The 17,229-nt window shown below is 50.0% G+C and overlaps 7 protein-coding genes across 7 annotated transcripts; 3 read left to right on the top strand and 4 right to left on the bottom strand.

Annotated features, from left to right (window-relative positions):
- Nucleotides 1-108: 108 nt before the first annotated feature.
- Nucleotides 109-877, top strand: Aud_005227 (uncharacterized protein; the record flags this gene model as incomplete). The annotated part of the gene is made up of 3 exons (XM_043290157.1): nucleotides 109-204; nucleotides 260-667; nucleotides 725-877. The coding sequence occupies 3 exons, from the start codon at nucleotides 109-111 to the stop codon at nucleotides 875-877; spliced, it is 657 nt and encodes a 218-aa protein (XP_043146092.1).
- A 243-nt stretch (nucleotides 878-1,120) lies between these two features.
- Aud_005226 (MDR family MFS transporter) lies at nucleotides 1,121-3,028 on the bottom strand (the record flags this gene model as incomplete). The annotated part of the gene is made up of 3 exons (XM_043290156.1): nucleotides 1,121-1,768; nucleotides 1,833-2,639; nucleotides 2,717-3,028. 3 exons carry the CDS (start codon nucleotides 3,026-3,028, stop codon nucleotides 1,121-1,123), a joined length of 1,767 nt encoding a protein of 588 aa, XP_043146091.1.
- A 2,191-nt stretch (nucleotides 3,029-5,219) lies between these two features.
- Nucleotides 5,220-6,765, bottom strand: glkA (glucokinase glkA; the record flags this gene model as incomplete). Its single annotated transcript, XM_043290155.1, has 2 exons — nucleotides 5,220-6,518; nucleotides 6,583-6,765. The coding sequence occupies 2 exons, from the start codon at nucleotides 6,763-6,765 to the stop codon at nucleotides 5,220-5,222; spliced, it is 1,482 nt and encodes a 493-aa protein (XP_043146090.1).
- A 1,819-nt stretch (nucleotides 6,766-8,584) lies between these two features.
- Aud_005224 (Mic19 family protein) lies at nucleotides 8,585-9,533 on the top strand (the record flags this gene model as incomplete). Its single annotated transcript, XM_043290154.1, has 3 exons — nucleotides 8,585-8,643; nucleotides 8,856-8,913; nucleotides 9,021-9,533. 3 exons carry the CDS (start codon nucleotides 8,585-8,587, stop codon nucleotides 9,531-9,533), a joined length of 630 nt encoding a protein of 209 aa, XP_043146089.1.
- A 330-nt stretch (nucleotides 9,534-9,863) lies between these two features.
- On the bottom strand, nucleotides 9,864-12,622 carry Aud_005223 (ribonuclease P/MRP protein subunit POP1; the record flags this gene model as incomplete). Its single annotated transcript, XM_043290153.1, has 2 exons — nucleotides 9,864-12,191; nucleotides 12,287-12,622. 2 exons carry the CDS (start codon nucleotides 12,620-12,622, stop codon nucleotides 9,864-9,866), a joined length of 2,664 nt encoding a protein of 887 aa, XP_043146088.1.
- Nucleotides 12,623-13,151: 529 nt separating this feature from the next.
- Aud_005222 (peroxiredoxin family protein) lies at nucleotides 13,152-13,890 on the bottom strand (the record flags this gene model as incomplete). The annotated part of the gene is made up of 4 exons (XM_043290152.1): nucleotides 13,152-13,187; nucleotides 13,254-13,397; nucleotides 13,470-13,746; nucleotides 13,841-13,890. The coding sequence occupies 4 exons, from the start codon at nucleotides 13,888-13,890 to the stop codon at nucleotides 13,152-13,154; spliced, it is 507 nt and encodes a 168-aa protein (XP_043146087.1).
- A 1,636-nt stretch (nucleotides 13,891-15,526) lies between these two features.
- On the top strand, nucleotides 15,527-16,347 carry Aud_005221 (nuclear transport factor 2 family protein; the record flags this gene model as incomplete). The annotated part of the gene is made up of 2 exons (XM_043290151.1): nucleotides 15,527-15,606; nucleotides 15,954-16,347. The coding sequence occupies 2 exons, from the start codon at nucleotides 15,527-15,529 to the stop codon at nucleotides 16,345-16,347; spliced, it is 474 nt and encodes a 157-aa protein (XP_043146086.1).
- Nucleotides 16,348-17,229: the final 882 nt, after the last annotated feature.

Genomic DNA, 17,229 nt, shown 5'->3' with positions numbered 1-17,229 from the left:
AGTTACAACGTCTATCTACATACTCAAATCAAACCAAACCTGCAAACTTTATGTGTTGACCAAGGAATAGCAATGCTCATATGAGCTCATGCGTATGCCCAGCGCACAATGCCCTCCCCCTTAACAACGACCCTAATCCAATCCACCCTCCTCAACGCCCTCTCCAACATCCTCGCCCAAATAATCGCCCAGCACAAAAAAGACGTAAGCCTTCTTCAATCTTTCTAAGTGTCAATGACAATCCTGAATAAAAATGCAGGGTCCATTCACCCTCAACACCCTCGCCCTCCTCCAATTCCTCACCTACGCCATCATCATCGTCCCCATCAACTTCTCCTGGCAGAAGTATTTGGAGGCGAGATGGCCGGGATTCCCGGGGAGGAGCAGGCCCGTTGCTGCCACTGCTGCTGAGGCCAAGGGTGGCGCTGGTGCTGTCGTTGTGACGGTTGATCCGGGGGATCTGCTCCCTGTCAAGGAGAAGGAGAAGCACGACCCGCACCGGGTATCAGGAGCACGATGGCGCTCGCGCTCCGGGCTGGGTAATTTCCTAATGAAATTCTTTCTCGATCAGACTGTTGGGTCGGTGATGAATATTCTCTTGTTTATTGTTTTGATTAATGTGCTCAAGGGAGTGGGATGGAGGAGGATCGGCGAGCTGGTCCTTGAGGTACGTCTCTTTTCTTCACAGTTTGTTTCTTGCAGGGGGTGATGTTGACGAGGGCAGGACTTTGGGCCGATCATGATTGCGCGGCTTAAGTATCGGCCTGTTGTGTCGGCGTTGTTGTATACGGTTGTTCCTGTGGAAAGGCGCGTGGTGTTTGGGAGTGCCTGTGGGGTTGTCTGGGGGATCTATTTAAGCCTGTATGCTGCTGTGTAGGCTTAATGATACAAATCATAACAATAATAAAAGGAGGGATGTTTCGATTTGTCTCTAGCTATGTCGTAGTTATTCACTCATTAGAAGTTTGTCATCCTGCGCCGTGGAAATAAACTAAGGTACAGGTCATCTACAGACGGCAATGAGAGCTGCAAAGCAAGTCCTCGACTCCCATGCCAACGCCCGATCCATTTCAGTAAGTCAAATGTAATAGCAAACTATATTCGCACAGAAATCCCAAGTCTAAGCCGGGAGTGCCTCGATCTTCTTCCCCTTCACGGAGATCCACTGCACTGGAATCGCTCCGAATATCGAAACCGCCGACATGGCAACAGCAACATAGAACGACTCGGTGATGGCGTTACTGTAGGCAATGAGGACTGCTGGCAGAACATCCTCGGAAACAACGTGTCGCAGCATGGTTGCACCAGTACCTGCGACTTGCGCAGCATTGACACTAGGCGCCTGGATGGCCAGATTCTTGTACAGTTGGTTCTGGAATACGTTCTGTGCGACTGAAACGAACAGCGCGCCTCCGAGAGTTTGCGTGAACATCACGATGGACGTCGCACTGGCGACATCCGTGTCTTGAACCGCAGTCTGCACCACAATCATTGATTGCTGAAATCCGAGGCCAATCCCTATCCCAGTCAGGGCCTGGTACCCTATCCAAACAGCATGCCCGGAGTCGACCTTCAGTGTCGATAGCAGACCGGCCCCAATCGTCATAATCACAGGGGAGATCAGCATGAAGGGTGTATAGTAGCCAATTGCAGAAACCATGGCCCCAGAGAAGAGTGACATCAGAACTGTTCCAAGCAGCATGGGCAGATTCATGATACCAGATTTGGTCGCCGAGACGTCTTTGATGGCTTGGAACCAAATCGGAAGCTGTGCAACCAGAAGTCAGCCAATCTAAATCCTCGAGCACAGAGTTTCCTGTATGCACACGTACGTAGTAAACAAACAACATGAACGCTGCTGCTACACAGAAGCTATAAAATGCAGAACCCCAGACGTTACGGTTCTTCAATATTCGAGGAGGCACCGTAGCGTTGTCCTGCGCCCATAGCTGCCGACCGATGAAGATCGCAATCAGAACTCCAAACACGATGAACAGAGCGATGATGCGGGCATTTCCCCAACTGTACTGGGTGCCTCCCCATTGCAGAGCCAGTAGCATGGAGACGATGGCGGGGAAGAAGACGAGGAGACCTGGCAGATCAAGCCGCGACAGCTGATCCTTGAGACTCGAATTATCCTTATATGATTTTGGCGCCTTGAAAAACAGAAGGATGAAGAGCCAAGTCAAACCCCCGATAGGCAGATTGATATAGAAACACCATCTCCAGGAGACATGGTCGGTAAAGGCACCACCCATCAGAGGCCCAGCTACACTGGAAATGCCATACACACCACCCACCACACCAGTGTAGATTGGTCGCTTCTGCAGTGGCACGGTCTGGGAGATAATCAGGATTGACCCAGTAAACAATCCAGCAGCACCCAAACCGGCTACCGCACGGCCAATGATCAGCGCGACAGAATTAGGAGCGACGCCGCATATCAAAGATCCAATCTCGAAGACGGCTATCGCACTGAGGTAGACCCATTTGGTGGAGTAGAACGTGTAGAACTTGCCGTATGGAAGCACCAGGCAGCAAGAGGTCAGCATGTAGGAACTTCCATACCAACCGACATCATCCAAAGAGTTGAACTGATCCGTAATCTTGGGAATCGCCGTCGCCAGAATAGTATTGTCCTAGTGAACCCGATTGAAGTCAGTTAGCTTCTTACTCTTGTCCCTTTGGAAAAGTAAGCTGGCTCTAGAGTACGTACCAAAGACATGCAGAAAATCACAAGGCTGATACTGGCCATGACCAAGCCCAGTTTCCATGATTTCAGATATTCTGGCTCTTGTTTTTCATCCACATGGCCCTCGCTGTATTCCATATCCATTGCTTGGCCGTCACTGCGCCTCTCAGGAACAGGTGACTGGGGATATTCAAGCCCTGGGGAGGACTCCACTAGTGTGCTCTCCTTGTCAAATGATTGTCGTCTTCCTGGTGCGTTTGGCTCGGAAGTGAGCTTTGTCTGTGAGCAATTTGGGCCAGGATCATGCTGCGACTGGCTGTTCGCAGTGTTCTCCATGATGAGAGGGTGGTATTAGAGTCCTTCGATATCAATGCCGACAGCAACGCGGAACGACTGGAAATGAGTTGAACTTGAAGAACAGTAAATTCACAGAATCTAGATCAGAGCATCAAGCCAAAAGAAGAGGCAAGATTGATTCACACAAGGTTCGAATCCACGTTGATCGACTTCAGACAAGGAAGCAGGTGGTGGCGTTTTGACGCCTTGGAGAAGTAATGGACAGATGTCTGACTGTGAGAGCCAAAATAGGAGACGAAATCACTCTCAGCCCATTGCAGGATAATGGCAATGGCAAAAAGCAGGAAAGGAGGGAGCAATTACTAAACGGGGATTGTTTGTGCAACCTGCCATTCACTGGCTGGCCAGTTTTTAAAGCACATCCAGGTACCTACCTTAATGTAGTGGCCATAGCCTTACATACATACCGGGAGTTATGCTCCTTTCCGTCCGGTATGGTACGTAAGAGAGTAAACAAAGAAGACTGCAATCAAAGAGGAGGGGGATATGCTGACGTGGTGTGTGAAGTATCCAACCAGTAGATGTATCCATGAACTAAAAGGAATGCATTTTCCCAAAAGGGCGAAGAATACCATCTAATGCATTTCAAGATTTCAACAACATGTCTTAGACTGGTGAAAGACTCGGATAACCGATCCTTCCTTCCGTGAGAGCTGTATGAATGTCAATCCTTGATCTACCCGGTGATCCTTGTGCACAACAGAGTAAACAATGAAGCATTCCGAAAGTGGCTCCGTGTCTCAAGGATGGTTGCCATGAACCTCGCGTCAATGTGTAATCTCTCCATACCTTACTTTTATCTACTATTCCAGAGTGTGAACTGGGTCTTCTGAGTCGGAAGTCTACAATTGCCGAGACGGATCATCTCAAGTAGGTACCTAGTTGTCTCCATCGCATTAGGTTCTAACAAGTACCATATGCAGATCAGCCCATTCCGCAATCAGCATACACTTTAAGCCTAGGGGAAATAGTCCAAAGCACAAGCTAAACTCCTAATACGCACAAACATACTCTTTGCTTTTTCCATTGCTGATCCTCCAAGGTTACTATCCCCGTGATCCAACCTCGACGACCCCAAGTTGCTCACTACGTATGCATCAGCCCCCATCAGACATGATAAAGTGCGCCGGCAAGAATAGAACATATCTATATCATTATCACTCGGTAGATAATACTCTATTATCTATTTCACTTCAGACATGGTAATCAAGCAAAGTGCCCTGTGCCATGATCATCGCTCGAGATCGACACCACCAAGCCCTAGTTCGCCGCCCCTTGCTTGTGGCTTACAGTTGTGTATTAGAGGCTTAACTAGATAAAGGCTCAAATTTCCGTCAACTCTACTGTGACTATTGCAGGCCGATTTTGAGCTTGCTTTGCTTTATCTACATCTTGGAGACCTTATTGTACATGGCGATAGACTTTAGGGAATATTAAGCCGAAATTAATGTGCGACCTGACGAGAATGAGGATCTGGATGGAGTAGGTAGGTACTCCATACAGGCCGCAGTATGCATGGCAGTATGCGTAAGTAACAAGATACATTACAGAGAGGAATATCTATATGCCATCATATTGACAATAGCTGTATCCAATGCTCAGGTCCGTTCTTATGCACAGAGCAGCTGTGTAACAGTATTCCTCTGTAGCTGAAGAATTGCAGAAACAGTGAGATCTTTCTTCTGTTCGCTTCTACGATTACTCTTCCATGACGAAGGTATCAGATGACCATGGCAGATGAGTGATTCCTAACACTTGATATATCCCATAGTATGGGTAGTACAACGCCGCTAAATGACGATATTGATACACCTCCAGTCTCCAAGCCTAGCTTCCGACACCAGATCAATGCAAGGATGACGAAGTCCATGCATATGAGAGCTCAGCCGCTCGATTCCCCCACCGAATGCGAACTGGGGTTTGGTCTTGGAAAGCGGGGCCTCCTGTACATCCTAGACCGAGCAGGCCCAACCTGCCACGGATGATGCCGCCTAAGACTGGCAGCTTGAAGAAGTGTGCTTGACCAAGATTGCAAGCAGGTGCTTCGTTTCAGTCAAGTGTGGAAAGATTGCAAAGACCATCGGCAGAACGCAGAATAGACAATACTTCGTTTCGGCATTAGAATTGTATTCCCTTTTTCCTTTTTTTTTTCCCCCATTTCTCCAAACTTCTATTTCGATGCAGATCCAGATTCATTCCTCCTGGCGACAAGAGCAATCAGGGCAGCACCGACTCCACTTCCGTCTTTCGAGATGCCAATGCGCACCTTCTTCTCGCCAGCGGCACCCACTTCAGGGACCTCCCGCAGAGCGGCGCGAATGTATGCCTCAAAGTTGGGGTAGAATTCGACCAGACTTCCATCCACACCGATGTCGACCATATCATCCGTCTCCAGTTTACCAGTGGAGATGAGGATAGCAGCAAGTGGCACAGCACTGAGGCGGGCAGCACGCTTGCCAATCGCATGCACCAGGATTTTGACGGCCTGGCAGTCGTCGTCGCTAGGGTTCTCGATCTTCAAGTGATCCTTCAGAGCTACCTTGACTTCCTCCATGCTATCGGTCTTGTCGGCTTCCACCAAGCTGAGGAAGCTGGTGTCAATACCCCACTGCCTGTACAGGGGCGAGTTTTCCGGAGTGACAACTTTCGAGGATTGATCTGACTTGAACAGACCAAAGGCCTCGTCCTTGTGCAGATCAAGAAGAGCCCGGCGCAGGATCTCACCCAGGAACATACCCGAGACACGTTTCTCAAACATCTGGATGCCCGGGTTGTTGCTATCTTCATCCAACTCCTTGTCCCATTTCGTGTTGGGCAAGACACTGAGGTGGTTATCAAAGCTGCCCCACTCAGCATTGACGATCATCTCTCCGGTTGCTTTCTCGTAATCCGAATGTTCAATCGTCCGCAGTTTGGTAATCCGGTCGAGCTTCTCGACATAGGCACCATTGGTGCCAGTGCCAAAGATGGCGCCAATGAAAGTTGAAGTATCACCGGGAGAGGTGTAGGAACGAGCCATCAGGGTTCCCACGGTATCGTTGACAAGAGCGGCCACGCGAACGGGAAGATTCAGCTCATCAATGGCGTTTTGCAGGAGTGCGCAGACATCGTGACCAACGGCGTCGGGGATGTTGAAGCCCTTTGTCCAGCGAATGAGGGTGCCTTTGTTGATCCCCAACTGGCGCACAGGGAAACTGAAGGTGAAGCCCAGGTCGAAGAGATCCTCTTCATGATTTGGCTCACGACGACGTCTCAGGTGAGCCTCGAAGTGTTCGTTATGATGGATTCGCAGAAATGCCTCAATCTGGCGAGCTAGGAACAGGAAAAGATCCTTGGAAGTACCAGAAGCCATCAGTTCGCGAGGGATCATGATCTTCGACTGTGTGAGGTTGAATGTGGTATCTCCGTGAAGATCGATTGAGCACACCCGGAAGTTGGTGCCTCCAAGATCAACAGCAAGGTACAAGCCCTGTCAAACATCTTCTAGTCAGTCACCTGCCGGGTTTTTCGGTGGGTTTGACGAGAGAAAGTACCTTCTCAGTACCGTTCGGCACAGAGGTGACATAGGTAGGAATTTGGCTGAGTGTCGTGTGCTCCTTGGTGAGGCCCTCGTGAATCTCTCTGATATACTCTTTGACACCGCTCTGGACCTGCTCGGCGGAATAGTCAAACTGGCGCGCAATGCGCGCAGCTTCGGTCACTAGAGGCGACGTCATGGCGTATCAGATCGGAAAGGGCTCTAAGGGGGAATCGAGATCGGGGAGGAAAAGGAACGGAAGAAACGATGTGGAGAGGAAGTAAGAATTGAGGATGGAGCGAGATGATGAGAAACTATGGAGCACGGAGAGGGAGGGTAAGAGCAATAAGGTAATGATAATAATATTATTATTAAATCCAAGAAGACGATGAGGGTAACAGGAGGTAATAATAATAATTTCGACCAAAGGTGCCAAGGTGGAGGGGAGGAGGGGTCGATGAGGTCAGTGATCCTCGAAACCTCAATCCCAGCAATTTTGTCATTGTTGGCACTGGCCGATTATCACAACGGGATTAGTACCGGGTTCTCCGGCATAAGGTACTCGAATTACTACCTATCGTTATCCACTACTACGGAAGACCACCAACCGAAGCAGAGGGTACGAGAGTATTACTGTCTGGTAGTAGGATCGTGCTTTGTCCCTTCATCAACGGCTTGCCGGCCACGTCGTCATCGTGGTTTGTTAGGGACCTGGTTAGACTGGTTTAATAGCTTTAAAGCTAAGACTTACAGGAACTAAATAATCAGTGCTAACTCAGATAGGTAGACACGCATGATTGAAGGATCTGGTTGCTCATCCAATAATGATCTTTCTTTTGAGTCTCTGTAAACATTTCTAGTTCAGGATGACATCCAAGCCTCAACACTTTGACAGAGTCAATCATACCAGAAGGGAAACAATATCTCCAGAATTCTTCGTAATAATGGTCTGTTAATGTTTTTGTACCGCGCTTCAATTTCTCTGACGCCACGAAACACTTGTGGGTATTGCTACTCTTACCGGTGAGAAACAATGGTTAGGACCGCAACTGGAGAACCTGGAGGAATTAAACAGAAAAGTATGGTACCTGAATATGCATATAATGGGAGAAGGGTACCTGATCCTTGTTCATTCGCTGCAGCCCGTCATACTACGGAGTAGGTATCTTGCATATCGACAAATCCTTCCTGTCGAATATGGAGTGGACGCGGAGAGTTGGAGACCCCTCATTGATCTCGATAGTGGCCAGTTGACCTCGAGCCTGCGGGGTAACATTCCATCATGAACTCTTTGCATTGACTGTACTGTGTAGGCTGTAGTTGTACTGATAGAGAATCTCATTCCTGATAAACTGTTTCAACTCGTTAGGCACTAGTACAGAGTCAGGTACCCATCCACCAGAGGGCTGGAAAAATATCATTTCCTGGCATGCCCGACCAATGTCCGAACCTTGTTTTCCCGCTTCGGTTTAGTCTGCAAGCGAAATTGAGTCCTATATTGTTATGACTATAGGTCATAGCACAGTTTGATATTAGGAGGATTCATTAGATTCATTCTGGGGTCTACCAAGGAAATGCGACACAGATATGATGGGCAATGGCTAAAAGTCGTCGCCTGCTAAGTCGGGACAAATCGCAATACGTCCTCTGATTGCTTCGATATACCGCGTAACATCGTTGTAGTCGACGTTCGTTCTTAGCGTATCCAGGAACCAAACATAATTCATAATGTTTCAAAAGAAGAAACATACTTACAGGGTGATGCATGATCTGTTAAGAAGCTCTACCACATGACTAATAGCGTCACGTGACCCTAGCATGCGGAACATCAACTGCCCGAATTGAGTTCAAGCCGGCGGATGTCGGTTGTTCCAATAGTGATATCGAGATCAGATCTTGAACAACATTGCAATTGCCGTCTATAGTTCTTGCGGAGTCTACGTGGTTACCGTTCCGGATACACGCATTGCCATTGCAACGAGTCGACCAAGAGAGAGCAATCACAAAATTCAGACATCATGGGCGCCGGCAGCTCTAAGCCCGAAGGTTCGACTGGCTCGAAACATGTTTTCACCAGGTATGCTCTACATGCGCTTCTTATGTTAAATGCATCGCTGTGGGACTGCATCGCCGCTGGCATCACCCGATACTATGATTGATTCAATATACGAAGGGCCCGTTGCGGAGCGGACAAAGTTCCCAGCAACAGAAAACAAGCAGCAGAAAGCCCTACGGCCGCTCCTGCCATCCCAATATCAAGACCAACCCGCTGACTTCTCAACCTAACAGCAACGCCCCCATCCAATTCTCCTCTAACCTCGTCGAGGCTCTCCAGACCAACACCGAGGTGCGTCTCCGAGCCATGCAAACACAGCCCAACACCCTGGCAACCCAGACTCCAATTCCGTACTTGAAGAAGACCACACCACAACTCTAACAAATTGACCAAAACAGACCGACTCCTCCCGCGCCAAGAGCCTGGAACTGCAGATCCAAGCCCGCGTAGCCCAGGAACTCGAGCGCCTCCGCGAACGCGAGCAGCAGACCCTCGCCGAGATCGAAAAGCGCCTGGCAGAAGTCAAAGACAGCGCCCCGGCCGCTCCCTCATCAACACCGAACGTCACCTACCCTGCCGGCTCCCTGAACCTTGACGCGCCGCGCATCCCCTTCGCGGGCCGCGAGTACGAGTCTACCCCGGCACCTACTGCTGCCGCCGCCGACCAGCCCATCAGCCGCGATCTCAGCCGGGAGTCGGTAAATGCGGAGATTGAGCAGCTGCGGGCTAAGCTTGAGGGACGGCGGAAGCTCGTCGAGGTGGACGAGCGTGTTGAGCAGGCGCGGAACGAGGTTGTGACTTGTTTACGGTTGCACGATAGACGGCCGTTGGATTGTTGGAAGGAGGTTGAGGGTTTCAAGAAGGAGGTTGCCAGGCTTGAGGAGGCGTTTGTGGACCGTGTTGTCGGTTGAGAGGTTCCGAGTCAGAGCGATATGTGCCGCCATGCTGATGCTATTTCCTCCGTTGTTTTAACAAATAGATCTACCCGGTCCTTCTCGCGCGATGCATATGTATAGCTATCTATCTTTTGTTGGGCTGATTGAAACGAGTTCAGCTTTGTTCTAGGGCTTCGTCCATCTACAGGTCTAAATGTGCTCTGTAGACTGCACCATCATGCGAAGAAACGGCAGCTATTGATTGAAAAGTAGACGCGTCAAAGGTCTATTCTAGCTTGGGTATCATCAAAACATAACCACAACTCATCCATAGCAACTACACACACATGCAGATATACTTCAGTGCTAAATAAGCTCCCAGAAACCAAGTCTGCCCACTCGCTCGCCGGCACTGCGGACAATGCACATTCTCCTCTCGCGCGCCTTGCCCTTGCCAGACGCAGCAACTTTCGATACCATGATCGAGCCAATCCCCGTTCCTTTTCCTTCGGACAGGTTATAGTTCCCCGTTGTGACGAAGCCGACCAGGTCTTCTTCCGTGGGGACGGGGAGGTGTTCCTGCTGGGAGTCTGTATCTGCTGTTGGGGTGATAAGCGAAGCCGCGAGCTTCTGGCGGGCATCTCCTTGGCCAGCTGGAGGCTCGGCAGACTGCTGCAGATGGTTCTGAGAATGAGTGGTTTTGCGGTTCTTTCGCTCGTCGGATGCAAGGCGGAGCCATTTTGTTCGTAGCTCTGGATTGGTGGTAGGGAGGCGGTATACGCGAGCCGCGGGGGTGGGCGTACCGCGGTGCAAGAGGGATATTTTGACAGTTGCAAGAGCAGCTTGATCAGTAGTATCTGACGGGTTGTTGAGTGCAGCCTCTGCCTTGGCAAGGGGCAGCTGGTGTACGTTGAACGGGGGAGCGTGCCCATCGATGGCTTGCTGCTCGGCATCACTCATTGGCATATCTTGTTGCTCAGAGTCTTGACCCTCTTCTTTCTTCTTCGCTTCATTAGAATCAGGCGTTGAATTCTTCGGCGGACCATGAACCAGTCTTTCCCAGTCGCACGCCCAGCCATGACCGATCTCGCCTTTCTGCCCATTCCCCAGATCTAGGCTATCAAATTCGGTTCTCCGGCCCTTTGGTCGTCTTTCCCACTCCTGCTTGGCCCTCTCCCGTTCGCGGACGTTCCATTCCCAGCCAGCACGTGTTCCAGGAAAGTCGCCGGGGAACCAGGGTTCTCCAGCTTCGAACGCGAGTTGTTGTTGTTCTTTGAGACCACCAAATCTGGCGTTTCCGCCGCTAGAGAGTGGGTAATACATGAGCGAATACCAGAGCGGAAGGACGCATTTCCATGGCAATAGAACGGTCCATGTGCCAGGCGCATTGTTGTTCTTTGTTTGACTGGTTGATCTTGAAGCGAGGATCATCACCGGAATCTTGGGGTCAGAAGCCTCAGCAGGAGGGTAGACTCCTGGTCCGGCTAAGGTCCGTCGACGATTAATAGCTTTCTGGCTAGGAAGTTGACGAGTGGCGGCTAGTCGTGCACGGCGGTCGAACAGGCCAGGTGACGTTTGGGTGGTGTCGGGTGACCACGTCGATAGTAAGATGGCCAGATTCTGCATTTCGGGATCCGAATCCGGTGGTTTGATGGTCCTCGGTGGAAAGTGAAGACGAGGGTCCGAGACGGAAAAGCCGAGAAGAGCATTTTGTGGCAATGATGAGGGGTTCGATACCCCAAGCAACGAAGTCCAGGTGGCTTCTGGACTGCCTGCTGACGGTTCAGCACCATCCGGCATCAAGGGCCTGAGCGCTGAGAGTAGAGCTTCTGTAGAACCCGGACCGGTAATCTCGACGCTTCCAATCTCGAAGCGCAAATCTTCCACCATCACTGGCGGATTTTGCCTCTTCGATATCTCAAGAAGCTCATTCCACAATTGCAGAAAAGCGGATGGGTGGACTCTGATGAACAGCTTCTTTCTGTCCTTCTGGCTCTTTTTCTTCGACCGACCTGCATCAACCATTTCCACATCTTCCGCTTTTCCATGGGCACATCGGATCAGCGTTATCGGTGCGATCGGTCTATGTGTGCCTTCACGCTCAAATGCCCAAGCATGTAAGCTTCTTGTCCCAGCCCTCCACTTCCTACCCTTGGGACCCCAAGCATCCTGTCCATCAATCCCAATTCCCCTCAGCACCGCCTCCATGGCCTCCTCGGTGCCCTCTAGCTGAATCGTAGACATGTAGCTCATATCCCAAGCCACCGCACCCCTGGCACCCTTAGCCCTGTGAGAAGGCCTGTAGCTCTTCTCGGTGGGCGACAGGGGCACCGCGAACCGCCACAACGGATCTTTCGAAGTGGCCATGTGGGCGCGCTTCGCATGGAACATATGCGTCGGAAGCCATGTCTTGCAGCGCTGCCGTTTCTTGTACTTTGATTCGGGCGGCGGCGGCCGTGAGAGCTTGTTTTTCTTGATCTTCGGCACTCGCGGGGCGATGTTATAGGCGTGGCTACCTGACTCTTCCAGAGTCTTTTGCGTCTCTTTATCCCGCTTCGCTTTCGCTGCCGCACGCTTGGCTTTGGTCTTTGAATTGAGGTTCTGGAGCCTTCTAGCGGTTTCAAGGCGAATGCGCAGGATTTCGGTCGGTCTTCGTCGTCGAGCGGTCACGGTGGGGGTATTATCCTCGATCATCTACACGGCCGGGCAGTGAGCAAAGCTTTTTCTGAATTGAAGTTGGATCTCGAAAATCGCCCTACGAGGCGGATAGATAGGTGCTCTCAACATACCTCTCTCTTCGCCCTCGCCCTCAGCCTCCGCGGAACCCTCTTAACATTGTGGCTGGCCGTCCGCCTTCTCAACGCGCGGGGCACTTTCTGAAACGCACGGCTCGTCAGTGCACTCTTCGACCGTTGCATCCCCGACTCGAGAGCACGGATCTCGAACTCCCGAGCTTCGACATACGCGGCGACATTCAGCTCTCCGGACGCAGAGAGCGCGGCGTCGGCCGACTGAACGGCGAGGGACCGAGCATCGAATGTTTTGGCGCGTTTGCGGGACGCTGCTGCGCCGGGCTGTGGTCCCGGAAAGGCGGACTTGCGCTTTGAGGGCTGATTCGAGGCCATGATGGCCGATGAGCGGAGGTGAGAAACAGATCGGGTAACGTAGACGCTTGAGAGGTGTATATTTTTGTTGGTAGCTCCGCTGCAGCTTGGTGTACAAAAAAGTGGTGTTGGAGCTTAATTTTCGGAGCTTTAGCGCGTCATCCCTCCCGGCCGAGAATCACGCATTGGCACACTTGTCACACCCCCAAGCACCAATAGCAGCCTGTGGAAAATGAAGCCCTGCGACGCTTTGATTCACGTAGATCTTCGGGGTGCCGGGATACTGATGTTTAATTGCACTACAGCTGTAGTTCGCTTGTACCTTAAAACATAGTTCGTACTTGACATCATACGGTTTGGTAAAGCGAGGGTGGGAAAAATTTTCTTTCGTAGCTTCATTACAGCGTTGTATTTCTAGAAGTCTAAGCGGCACGTCTAAAGATCTATCACGAATCTTGCCCACAGCAGGCTACTCTTAGCCCACCATCGAAAAACTTCAACGCCTTTGTCTTAATCCCATGCCGGCATCTATCATGTCTAGTTCATGTTTTTACAGGTGCTTGAGGACGGCCTCGGCGCTCGAGAACTACAACATCATGTCAGATCGTGCTCCAGACTCTAGCAGCAATGGAAAGGATGGAAGACTACTCACCTCCAGGTGGTTCTTAGAGGGCTCCAGAGCGGCGTAGGTGACCTTGCCGTGGTCAATGACGATGGCGTAACGCTTGGTGCGGCCCTCCTCATCGGCCCAGCCGATGCTCTTGGAGAAGCGAGCCTCAGGGTCGGAAAGGAAGAGCTAGAATACCAGAATTAGCAAGGAATTCAATGTAGCAAAATTGCACATTTCTTTTTGCAATGGTGAACATACGATGTCGTCACCAGTGACCTGGTTGGCCTTGCCCCAGGCGCTCATGACATAGGCATCGTTGTAGGCGAGGACAGCAACAACGTCAACACCCTTGGCACGGATCTCGGGGAGCTTCTCGATGTACTCGGGAACGTGACGAGCAGAGCAGACGGGAGTGAAGGCACCGGGAAGAGCGAAGAGGATGACCTTCTTGTCGGCCCACTCCTTCGAAGCGTGGTAGTTGATGGGGATACCGCAAGCAGTGATTTCACCCTTGTCCTCAGACCAGGGAATGTAACTGAATGGAATTCAATGTTAGACCTGACGGTTTGTACATATTTTGGCGGTTGAGGGAACTCCAGAGAAAGGGCAGATGAGCAGATATTACTTACGAGAAGACAACGTCAGCGGGGAAGCTGTCACCGGTCTTGAGTCCAGACATGTTGATGGGTTGGATTTGAGAATGTGTGTGAAGGAAGTAGTGTTCTGAAGAGAGAGCTGTGTGAAGTAGAGATGAAAAAGAAGCGGTAGGCTAGAGTAGTGGGGTGTTTTATGGAACTAGAAGAGAAAAGAAGACGAGGCGGGTGAGGGATCCATGGCGGTCAATATATACACAATCTGGTCCATGGACGGTTGGAGCAGCCCCTGACAAAGCCAGCAAATGATGTGCCAACGGGCCACTGGAGACATCCATAAGGTGATCCGAAGCAGAAGGATACCGAATCCCGTCGATTGGGGGAGGAACGGAATAACTGCTAAGTTGCTGGCTTGGTGCGTATTATCAAGAAGACCGCCCGAGACTGGGAGTGGACCCCCACCACAGATCCCTTCATCAGCGGATGCACCATTTATGGCTGCTATCTAGACCAGACAAGTTGACAAATCGGTTTGCAGTTCTGGGTCAGTGAAGTCATATGGAAAATTCTATTCGATGGCAAATCGGCAATTAAATTCTAGATATCAGATTATCAGATCAGACTAGGTTCTTCTTACATATGAATTGATTAGTCGTCTTTACGAATTCCTGAATTTTCTATAAAGTAGAAGTACCTTGCAGACTAAGACTGACGATCTGGACTCGATCGGATTATGCTATCTGCACATTAATGAGGGGTCGGTTCGGTAATAGGTATTTATTCTTGTCCCCTGCCTTCATCATTCGGGGCGAAAATGGTGCCTTCGATATGTTGATCTCGCACCAATCATCATGATCTATCTCATCCAGCGACAGGCTATGCAATTGGTCCCTCGCAAACACGCAAAAATGAGGCTGCGTAGGTCACTATCTCTGGGCTTCACCGCCCACTTGCCGATGCCCCTCAATTTCTTCGGCCGCCCAACGTCATATTATTGCACGTGACAAGCTCATTCTGCAGTGTTGTACTGATGATCGCCATGGTGGCGTTAAGGCAGGGAACTATCATACAAAAGTGCTGCAAACTGTTTTCTTTTACCTTCAATTCTCGACTCGATCAATAAATTAAATAACTGCAACCCATAGATCTCCAGTTTTCTATGGGGTTTTAATGTTGAGATTCAAAACTCAGTCAAGATAATTAAATTGGCTATCTTCCAGGTGTATGTATATATATCGAACTACTCCGTAGACGGTGACATATCCTGCGCAATTTATGAGATGACCTGTATCAACGCGATCAAGAGTCAAGATTATATGCCACGTATCACCATCTATCGGCAACCTGCGGAGGGATCTGGAGATGCACTCAAAAGCCGAGACCGAGGGCTAGCTTCCAGCAAGATCGGTTTTACCTGTAGCTCAACGTTGTGTGGTAAATACGGAGATTTATATAAACGTAGGAGAAAGAGGGCAGTGCTCAGCAGATACCAGGTATCCGATACCGTCGGCCTATTCATGCAGAATGTCCTTATTGACAGTCTGCTAATAATTTTAATCACACATGTAAATTTTTCCTAGCTTCAAACTGTCTGCCAAAGGGCGTATACTAGCTCCAGCACGTGATAGCGTCGTGCATGATGACTCCAAGTTGAACGTCAAGAAACTATCGGACAACTACATAACTGAATTTTGAAATAGACAGGTCACCACATCAGCCAAAATGGCAGACCTAAAACCTCCGTTTACCGAAGTGACTGCCAGGAAGAAGGTCAAGGCAGCTCAAGCTGGCTGGAACTCGAAGTAAGAATACACATAAACACATCCCAGCCGTCACGTATATCATGGAATGACGTTGTCATTCATACACCTCGCTCTGAGCCTTTGGTACTCTCAAACAGAGTCCTTTATCTACTGTTGATTGGTAGATAGCCATGATAGCAGCGCAAAGCATCTTATTTGTCCTATCCCTTGCGTGAGCACACCATTCCCTCGTGGATTCAAATCCCGGACTCAGAGGAATTAACATGAGCTTCGTTCCTCCCTTGATTCAATTCTTGTCGTTGATCTGTTCGCTTCGAGCCTAAGCGCTACATGCCCTATCGAGACTACTACCGTCCCTGTAACTAATCACTGACGCGAGTGTACAGGGACCCGGTCCGAGTCGCTCAAGCCTACACCCCTACATGCATCTGGCGCAACCGCGACTCATTCTTGTCCGGCACAGAAGCTATTATCGCGTTCCTGACCCGCAAATGGAAGCGTGAACACAACTACAGACTCCGCAAGGAGCTCTTTGCTTTCACGGATGATCGTATTGCCGTGCAATTCTGGTACGAGTATCAAGACGCAGAAGATGGGATGCGCTGGAAGCGCTGCTACGGCCTCGAGGATTGGACGTTTGATCGGGAAACTGGCAAGATGCGCAAGAGGATGATGAGCGGAAATGACTTGGTACTTGGACCAGATGGGAACGGTGACGGCCGATGGTTTGTTGATGGAGTTGACGTTGATGCTGTAGATATCGGCGAAGAGCATTGGTAGGCTGTTGAGGCTCGACATAGGGCAACAAGAAAGTTCTAGCAAGTTCTTCTGGCGTCTGTTCATAGTTCATGAGCTTATACTCTGTAGCCGAGGAGCATCTGGGCAACCGTTTGGCACAGAACGGAATGTTGATGTAGTTTGGAGGATACATCCAGCCCATAATCAATTAGAGTGTCCTTCGAGCTGTGTTCACAGCGTATCTTGCTTCCATTTTTAGCCGAATTCCAGAGTGTTGATCTCAATTCATAGACGAAGAGCTGGCTATTTATTATTGATATTGGAATGTTGAATGCGAGCACTTCTGTCCCTTGACCGCTAGCTTTGGAATGCCCCCCTCCCTTGTTGCAACAAGGCACAGGATGATACCCTCCCTCGACCCAGTCTCAGTATGCTGGGACAACAGTCGTTGTAGATTTAAAAAGGGGAAGACGGGAATGTGGCATTTGTTCTGCTGGAGAAAGCAGGATTGGGATTCTGGACCTGCGTGCCCGGATCGTTGAGAGGCCATGGGAGAATGCGCTGGTTGTCAGTGTCTTATAGTCAGCCATTTTGGGCGCTCTGTATAATCGAGCTAGTAATTACGGCGCTTGCAATAATAGTATGCTTGCTGAATATTTAGAAGAAATACCAAGCAAGGATAAGTAGGTGGAAGTCTTAAGGGCCCTATTCTATCAATTCCTTCCTTGTCAGTCATCGATACCATTGTGAAAGCGTCAAGGGATGATAGAAGACTTGCAGGATAAACTCGACCGTTTGAACATTGCAAATCATTGTGTGTAGCGGCTCCTTATATGCTTGAATTCAATTGCCAGTTCATGAACGTCTTACCATATCGTGATGGTGTAATAGAGAGCTCGAGCATTCCTAATCTTCGGCCAATGT

Source organism: Aspergillus udagawae, assembly GCF_001078395.1.
Source record: "Aspergillus udagawae IFM 46973 DNA, scaffold_3, whole genome shotgun sequence".
Classification (NCBI taxonomy): domain Eukaryota; kingdom Fungi; phylum Ascomycota; class Eurotiomycetes; order Eurotiales; family Aspergillaceae; genus Aspergillus; species Aspergillus udagawae.
This window is presented reverse-complemented; position numbering and strand designations above follow the sequence as displayed.